This window comes from Chaetura pelagica, unplaced genomic scaffold (genome assembly GCF_000747805.2).
Source record: "Chaetura pelagica isolate M959 unplaced genomic scaffold, ChaPel_1.0 scaffold79, whole genome shotgun sequence".
Classification (NCBI taxonomy): Eukaryota; Metazoa; Chordata; class Aves; order Apodiformes; family Apodidae; genus Chaetura; species Chaetura pelagica.
The window spans coordinates 4440067-4449480 of NW_009969339.1; the positions used below are offsets into that span (position 1 = coordinate 4440067).

Consider the following 9414-nt stretch of genomic DNA (forward strand, 5'->3'; position numbering starts at 1 on the left):
GCCCTGCCCTCCCCTGCCCTGCCCCTGCCCTCCCCTGCCCTGCCCCGTTCTGCTCTGCCCTGCCCCTGTCCTGCCCGGGGGCGGCGCCGGGTCCCGCCTCGCCCTGTCCCTGGGCAGGGCAGGGGGTGGGGGACACACCTTCCCAGGCTGGTGCTTACCGCAGTCTGCAAAGCCCAAGGTGTCCGAGGTCTAGACGGGCTGGTGTTCCTCAGGATGCTGAAACCTGCCTTCCAGGCACGGTGCTCAAAAATTAATCTCGTGTTTTCTGTCTCAGCCAGGCAATAGGTGAGGAAATTGAGACCTTCCCAGTGCTCCGTTGTGGGCCAAGGGGGAATACAGTGCTGTTGTGGTTGCTGGGGGACAAAATTTGGTTACACTGTCTTTATCTTACTTGGCCAGGGAGGAGGCAATAGCAGTAGACCACTGGAGTGTGTGACCCAGTCAGGATCAGCTGAGGGGCACACAAGAAATGGCTCCAGCTGTAAAGGGAGGACAGAGAGGTGGTCTCTGTGAGCCTGAAAGATGACTTTCACAGAGGTTCTAGCACACTGCAACTTGGGGTATGAAGATACAGGTGCTCATTCCCAGAAACATGTTTGTAAACATCGAGGGATGCCATGCCCTGGCAGTAGCAGAGCTGGAGCCTCCCCGAGTTTGCCATGCCAGCTGTGAGAAGATATCACTCTGGGCTTCGCTGTTGATAAAGTCATGACAGAAACAAGTTCCAACAGAGGACCTTAGCCTGGACGCAGCACTTGGCTCTTGTAGGACTAGGGTAGAAAAGGTCAGATTCTGTATGCAAGAAAAGCTCAGAAGTAGGCAATGAACTTTGGCTCAGGTCTCTATGAAACTCCCACAATAGTGTTTCTGCAGAGTTGACACCACTTGGATTAGGGTAGGGTGGGGAGGAAGGGTGACCTCAGACATTGTGCAGGGCAGTCCAGAGTGGGAGATGTAAATGGTCTCAGGCTAATTTCATCTCCACAAAGGAGCCCAATTCAAGTTTGAACAGCTTTCAGCACCTTCAAACAGAGCAGGAGGGCCACGTTTGAAGTTACCCAGAGGAGGAGGGATTTCTTGGCCTCTTGCGCATATCCTACGCAAGCACTTTCCCTTGATGTGTCTGGCATGGCCAACGTATATGTCCCTACACCTAACACTAGCAACCAGCCTGTTTCACTGCTGTCTGATCTCACCTACATGCATGCACTGCACCTCCAGTCCCACCACATCCTCTGGCCATTGCTGTGGGCAAAGAACATTCTCAGGCAGTTTCCACTCAACATCTAGAAATTACAGTTCACTTCCCTGTCTCCCAATGAAGACTGACTTTGTGGGAGTCTCAGGCCAAAAGGAAGAAGCCAGCGGGGAGATGGAGATGGAGATGCACGGCATGGAGCCATTGAACAGGCGAGGTAGCCTGGACTCCAATCAGGAGGATGGCAGAGCCATTGTCATCCTGACCCTTACCCTCTGCAACGTGAGGAAGAATGAGCTCTCTAAGGCCACCAAAGTCTTTGAGGTACAGAGCTTGGCATTCTTTTCTTCCACTGAGCCACCTCTTCTCTCTCTGTTGCCTTCACCTCTACCACTTGGCATTTTCCCCTCTTTCACCCTTCTCTTGCTCACTGCCTGACTTTTGCCTTCAGCTGCCTTCCCCCTTCGCAGTGTCCTTGTTTTGCTGCAGCTGCTCAGACAGGTTGGTTTGCCTCTCCAGGTGAAGGAGTGTGTTCTGCAGGGAAGGAGCAGCTGAACACAGATATTTAAAAGAACCATAATTTGATGCAAGGGCTGCATAGAGTAGATACCAATCTATTATTTCTTTTTCACAGTTGCAGTGACCAGCCACGACTAAGCGACGGGTCAGTATTTCAAGCACTCAGATGGTGGGGGTGTTAGAAGCCAACAAATTTTCTCTGCCTATTTGGCAAGAGATACAGAAAATACAAGAGCTGTAAGCCCTACAGGCATTATATATTCTGGGCACTTGAAGTATCCCTACCAGGTGCTCACTCTCATTTGTACAAATGAATAACTCAAAAGAAAAGTGTTATGTTTGTTACTTATTTTTAATCCTTCATAATTATTTAATGATTATGGTGCTATTACACAGATCTGCTTTTATTCTGCCAGGGTCTTAAGAGTTACCCAGCCACTCATTTGTTATTTCTGCACAGATGAAATGGTGCCGTCAGCAGTATCTCATCTTTCATCTCCATCCATCTCTATGTAATTCTACAGTGTTTACTCTGCCTGTATTTTAGCTCCTTCTAAACTAAGCATTATTCGGCTTTGTTTCTTCACATGCACTAGTTGTTAAGACCTCTTTTAGTCACCTTTTAAATACACTGTAGATCTAAACTTACCTGGATTTTCAGCCTTTGGAGAAGTTTCATCATATGAACATCTGGCTCTTGCAGGCGTTTGAAACTCAGATCCATCACTTTGAAACCAGAAGAGCCAAAAACCCCAAGAATTCTGCTGAGGATCTTGACATTTTTGTTGAATGTGAAGTTCACAGTGCTGATGTTAGTATCCTTATCATCTCCTTAAAGAGAGTAGCAGAAGATGTGAAAACTAGCAGAGAAGACAAAGGTAAGAAATATATGCATCTGTTAATGTTGTTTTCTTTCCTTTTGGAGTAATTTGTTTAGCATTAGTTTTATAATAGTAATTTGGATAGTCCGGAAATAAGGTGAGCATGCATTCATTTTTCTTCACTGCATGGCTGTTTTCCCTGAATTGGACCATTCCTGTTGGTGTGGAAAAGGAGGCACTTTTCCATAGCTAGTGGTACTGAGGTGAGAAAAAGGTTCCAGGAAAAGATGAGATGAGAAGGAGAGAGCAGCAAAACAAGAAGCTGAGGATAAACTGAAAACTCCTCAATGACAGAAAAATTGTGGGCTGAGAGCTGTGCAAAGAACTGACTGCTCCAAGGTGAAAACAGACACTTGATGTGAACACTGTGATACTATATGGAAGGTCTAAATGTTTCGTTTACTTGCAGTGTATTTTGTTGGTTCTGTTGAAAGCAGCAGCAGCTGTCTGTTTGTGGTGTTCACCACTGTTTGGGTCCAGTAATATTGTCTGTAGATAGATTGCTCCTTCACTGAAAAGAGCTAAATGCAACTAGCTGAAGAAGCTTTTGGAGTGCAAGAGGGAAGAGGGTGAGTAGAAAGCCTGCAGGGAAGGCTAGGAGAAATAGTGGATGAGTTTTTTTGTGGAGAACAGACCCATTGCAAAATTTGGAGTAATGGAGCATCAGACATTTTCCCAAGAACCTAAAAAACTTGTTTAGATGTTGTGCAGCTTCAAAGCTTTCCCTTTAGGAGCTGTATTTCATCTGGCAGAGTGCTACGAGTGGCTACTCCACTGCCTGTGCTGAATTTGAGTCATCATTCGCACCAGTTATCAGGGTGGAAAGCAAGTTTGTCAGAGCTAGACTGGTATTTTTCTCATTTAGAGGCAAGTAGGTGATTTGTGAGTACAACAAGCTGTTAGAGACCTTTAATAGAATCCTGAGGACGCCAGAGATGCCCCTAGTACATGAGAAGGCTGAGGATCCAACTTACAGGCTGATCTCTCTGAATACCGAATTGACATGATTCCAACCCTTGGGAAGGCCAGGCACTCCATGCGCCTTTTAGCTAATACAGTCCTCTTTGAATATCTTTGGGTGTTGTTTGAAATTCACTTTCAGAGTAGTGCTAAGAGGCAGTCCATGCCAAAGAGTTCTCAGGGACAGTGGGAATATCATAAGGGTATCACTGCTGTGAAGGGAAACTGGAGAGCCAAGGATGGTTGTAGAGCTGAAGAAGCATTTCTTTAGGATTTCCTTGAGAATTGAAAGGTTTGTACTCAGAAGTAGCAGTTAGTTTCAGGTGTGCTGGGACTGGGATCTACAATAAAAGCCAGGGACTGTTAAAAGAGGATGTTTATGGTTAAAGCAGCAGAATATTAAGAACATAGTTTTCTTAATATTTTCTTTTTTTCTTATGATTTTGAACAGTAATCATAAAAGCAACTAGGTTTATTTTGGAGATAATGATCCTAGAATTAACATACTTGGCATGTAAATGGCCAGAGTATTTATTTTTCTAGGTTAGGTCTGTCTTATATACAGCATTCCTTGATTTGTAGAGCCTTTTCTGAGCATTTCAGATCCCAGAATTCAGTAGTGTGCTAAGCAGTTCATTTGCTTTCAAGATGAAAAATTCAGAGAGTTGGTATTTGTGGCCCACAGAGACACCCTATGTGTGGGCACCAGCAAGAACTGGAGATTTGGAGGATTTGGTCTAAAAGGTCTTTGTGGTTTCGGTCCTATTAAGGTGAATTCAGGGGTGTTAAAGTGTCAGAAGACTTTCAGCTCAGGTCCTAGGTCTAAGATTGTCTAGTGGCTGATTTTAGTGGTACATCTTATTAAAAGTGGTGGTGCCTTTTGAAAGAGGCTAGCTGCAGCTTCACTTTCTAGTGAGGTTTGCAGATGATTTTACTAATGAAAACCAAGAGATTATAACTGCAAGTTAGTTTTAGAGAATTTTTATCCAGTCTGCCAGTTTGGTTGGCAAAAAAAATTTGACTACTGACATATAGTGAAAAGTAGATGTGAATATTCTTAGATATTGATGAAAACTTGTAAACTTTAGCACTTCAGTTTTCTGTATCTTCTAAAAATTATTTGATCCTATCTAATTTAACTCTTGCTGCTTTCTCTCCAGTGCCTTGGTTCCCCAGAAAAATACAAGATCTTGACAAGTGTCACCATCTGGTCACTAAGTATGATCCCAGTCTGGACCATGGTCACCCTGTAAGTTAAATATCACTGTTACTTCATTTTTAAACATTTCAAGAGTGAAGAAATGCTCATGAAAGGACAGGGAAGACTGAGGGTCACATAAAGGCTGATCTTCAATGGAATTAGGGAGTATAAAATAAATAACTTGATAATGAGAAAAGTTTATGGATCCTGATTCATCAAGGTACATATGATTAATATCAAACACATGCTGAAGTAATTTATATTCAACATATTCTTTAACATGAGTTTACATTTCATTATTTAGTTTAAAAAACCTTCTTGTTTATTATTTTGCCCCTCATATATTTGAAGTATATCCACCAGGTACTAGCTGGTCCATATAACAGTCAAGTTCCCCAGCCTTTGGTTTTGGTGTTTTTTGTTTTGACCTTTCAGATATCCTATATCTGCATTTTAAATTTTGCATATTTTGTTCAAGTATAAAGGCACAGTGGAAGGTAATGAAGACAAGTGGCAAAGAGCTTCTTACTGATAAATACCAGATCCTCAGATCCTGCAGAAGAAACTTGCAAAAAATCTTCTAGTCAGAAAATAAGATAAATACATGGCAACACTGATTAATGGATTTCATACCTAAACTGAAATTTAATTGACTAGAGAAGCTAAAAAGGTCTAGTGATTTCAGTCAAGCTAAGTATGTAAATTTTAAATAGGAAGCAAGCTAGAAATATCCTAATCCTAATCCTAATCCTAATCCTAATCCTAATCCTAATCCTAATCCTAATCCTAATCTTAATCCTAATCCTAATCCTAATTCACATCTGACTTTTCACAAGGTCTTCAGAGGCAGGATTTTAGCTGTATTTATTGATACTACTCTGCAAAATATTGTTAGAATATATGTGATCAGCATTCCGTTGGATTCAGGCAGTCTTAGTTATGAGTGGCAGCAAAAACGACTTTACTCATAGCAGTTTTATGTGCGCGTTTTTCACCTTGTTATAAGCAGGAACTCCAAGAGAAGGGAGAGGAAAAAATTGCTGTAGAGTCCTGCTCTAGTGATGATAATAGTAAAGCACAGTACTGGGAGCAAACAAATAAACATTGTTTCTCATCAGTGTTTTCCAACTCTAGTACCAAGCAGATGTGAGTTAGGTGCAGACAAATACAGGACTCCAAAGGGCCCTTTGCTACTTGATGAGGTAGGTCACAGAATTGTGTTCTGCCAAAAATCACACAGAAGGGATGTATGAAAGCACAGACTTCTCACTGAAAAATACAAGGAAGACTTAGATGGATGTCAACAGAATCTACAAGGTTTTATAATTCCCTTTTCTAAATTTCTGAATCTTATTTAGACCCTTTTATTAACCTGCACAATGTTAATGTTATTAGCTATGTACAGTTCTGTGTGGTACAGAAAAACCTTCCAAAATCTATATTTTATTTCAGAAAATCATGTCTAAACTATAATGCTCTAGGAGAGCTTCATATCCTCCTTAACTAGGACATCTTTCATTCTTCCTCGTATCTTTCTGACAGAAACCATTCAAGTATTTGTTGTTTTCCTAAGCTAACTCTGAGGCTGCTTCTTTTGAGATAACTGAATGCACATTGGGAATTCTTGGAATTAGACTAAGTTCCTCTGTTCCTCTCCTACTTTGCCAAACAGGAGGTATGAACACTGAAGAGGATAAGAGAAAGCATCAGTGGTGCAGAGTTCCTGAAGCATTGAGTCGGGCTCAATCTACACTGCAGAATACAGTGCAACATAGAAGTATCTAAACTAGCTTGGAACAAGTTAGCTCAGGCACTGAAAATAATTTTTCTGTTCTCCCAAATAACAAGAAATAGAACAAAAGGATATTGCTTCAAGTTGTGCCAGGGGAGGTTTAGACTGAATATTGGAAAAATTACTTTACCGGCAGGGTTGTCAGATACTGGAACAGGAAAGTGGTCAAGTCATCATCCCTGGAGGTATCTAAAAGATGTGTAGATATGGTACTTCGGGACATGGCTTAGTGGTGGACTTGGCGGTGTGCTAGGTTAAGGGTTGGACTTGATCCTTAATGTCTTTTCCAACCAAAATTATTCAATGATTCTATGAGAGCACAACCTGGGCTCATTTGCTGCGCTGTTAAGCATGGCTCAAAAATGGACAGGTTGAAAGAAAGTACCAAATGCACTGACATACTGGTGGCTTGGCAGAGATCTTGCACATACATTTACTATGTAATAGGCAATTTTGGCAACATCTTCACTTTCTTCTTTATTATGTCTTTAATGGCCTGAAAAGCAAACTGATAACACTGTGACACCAGTCTCTGGGGCACCCTGACACTGGCTATAGTGGTCCCACAGAGAAGCTCCTACTGCTCAAAGGGTAGGTACAGAGCCCTGGGAGCTGCAGGGACAAAGTTGACAGGTCACAGCATCAACACTAATCAGGCCCAAAGGCTTTTCCATGTGTTTTGCCTGGACTTTTTACAGCTACTGACAAGCAAGTGTGGCATTGAATGAATGTATTATCCATAACACATGACAAAAATAAACATGGTCTCATGATCCAGGTCTTTCCTCAGATTCACACACACAATACTCATTAACTGCAGTATTATTGGTATTATTGCTACACTGAAGATTATGTGAATAAACCTAAGGGAGAAATTTGGCTTGTGGTACACAAAGTGGTTCCAGTAAATTCTGAATATTTTAGAATAATAAATATTTGTAGAGTGATGCTGATCAACGCTGCTTTATGAGTTATATTAGTAACACAGTGCCAGATTTCAGATTTTATTCCTATTATGAATGATGTAAAATTAAAAGGATTTTGCTTCCACATCTCTATTCATATTTAATAGTTGGAGAAGATTTCTTGAAGTTCAAATTCTAGTAAACACCAAGGGGGCAAAGAGAAAACTCTGGTATTTAATAAGTAAACTGCCCCTTTAAACAGATACCACCAAATTTGTGCTTATCGTAATATGGTAAGAAACTGGCAAGGGGGGATTGAGCTGAAATCCTGTACTTTCTACTAATTCAGTGATGGTTCTAGTGATTTATGCATAGTGGGACTCCTTTGCCCAAAGCACAGAGTATCGTGCAGGCACAATGTACTTTCTTTGGTGAGGTGGTGCCATCATGTCCATTGCAGCTCTATAGAATCATAATATGGTTTGAGTTGGAAGGAACCTATATTGCAGTCTTCATGCAGGAAGGAAATGATTCAGAGGTTCAACTCTTCCCCAGTGGAAGTGACACCCTTCTTTCAGTCCCATTTTTAGTGTGATTTGCATTTAAATTTGACAGTAGGTGTAATGGCCTGTGATGTAGTGTTTATAAACAACTCCAAAACCAAGCCATGTTACTTTCCTTTCTGGTCCAAAATTTTCATCAAAATGTCATGGATATAACTGATTGCAGACGTATGGACAGGCTTACCCTGCCCATAAGGCTGAAGATTAATTGCCTCAGAGAAAAACAACCTATCTGAGGTCTAGGTTTTCTGAATACTTTTGTTAACAAATTTATTTATGCCGACAAATCTCTCTTAATTTAATTTTTTTTTTTCAAATTATTTTCTACCTCAGGGGTACGCTGACATCGAGTATAAGAAAAGAAGGGCATTCTTTGCTGATCTTGCCTTTAATTACAGAGCGTAAGTACAAGGCAGCTGTAGAGAGGCTTCAGTTGTGCTTTCAGACATCTTAGCATGCAAGAAATGCCAGAGACTTAACTATTTTTCAATGCATCAATGGGGCTATCTCTTAGAAAACAGAATTCAGCCCCAGAAACTTTTACTCCAAATGAAACAGACTTTTCCCACAACACAGCAAATATACCTTAAGATAAAAACTTAGGGTTGTGTTCACATCTCCTTCAGTGCTGCATTTCATCTTGGCAGAGGTGATTTCTCAATACAACGCTTTTATTTCAATTGTGAAGTTTCTTTTATAACTAGTTCCTGAGCTGAGGTTAGTCTTTTTCAAGGAACTATAAGTAACATATTTTTGACAAAGAAAAATAATACAGTATTTTTGTTATTTATTTGATAAAATGTCTCTAGCCAAGCACATTAGCTAGATACAAAGCCTTTCAGGTCTTGTGGGAGTGACTGAAAATATTTCTGCTTTTATGTGTAAAACTTCACCAGAATCACAGTGCTGTTTAACAGAGTCAATCAGATGCGTAGGTACAACTGGTTGTGGATTATCAGCCTTGTGGTGTCCAAGAACTAGTGAGATCTCCTGGGTCTTGAGACACTTCTATTTGAGTAGTTTTCTCACCACCATCATATATATATATTGAAGATAGAGCAGCACACAACAGCACAAAATCACACACAGAACTGAGTCTGAGCTACTGATAAGCAACAGTGAAAAAGAGAAGACTACCCATCAGAGAAATCAGTGGTTACCATGCAGTGTGTGCCTGGGCAGTGCTCTGCTGATGAGTTTGTGAACACTTCTCTGGGATGATACTGAGCTGATCATGTCCTCCAGCTATGGACCCTCTTGGCGCACACTGTGTTTTTGTTGCTAGATTGTCTACATCAGAAGAAAGGATAAGGCTGAAGGCCTCTTTTTTCTTCTGCAAAGCAGAATATGGCTCCCTTTCTTACCATATCTGTTTCCTCCCCACACTGGAAGAGC

At 41.2% G+C, this 9414-nt stretch overlaps 1 protein-coding gene across 1 annotated transcript in view; it reads left to right on the plus strand.

Annotated features, from left to right (window-relative positions):
* The first annotated feature begins 1318 nt into the window (after nt 1–1318).
* Nucleotides 1319–9414, plus strand: part of LOC104396082 (tyrosine 3-monooxygenase-like) — a 31585-nt gene continuing 23489 nt past the window's right edge. The window contains exons 1-4 of the mRNA XM_010005865.1: nt 1319–1522; nt 2421–2595; nt 4719–4807; nt 8353–8420. Coding sequence (XP_010004167.1) covers nt 1319–1522; nt 2421–2595; nt 4719–4807; nt 8353–8420 — 536 coding nt within the window. The remainder of the gene's footprint in view (nt 1523–2420; nt 2596–4718; nt 4808–8352; nt 8421–9414) is intronic.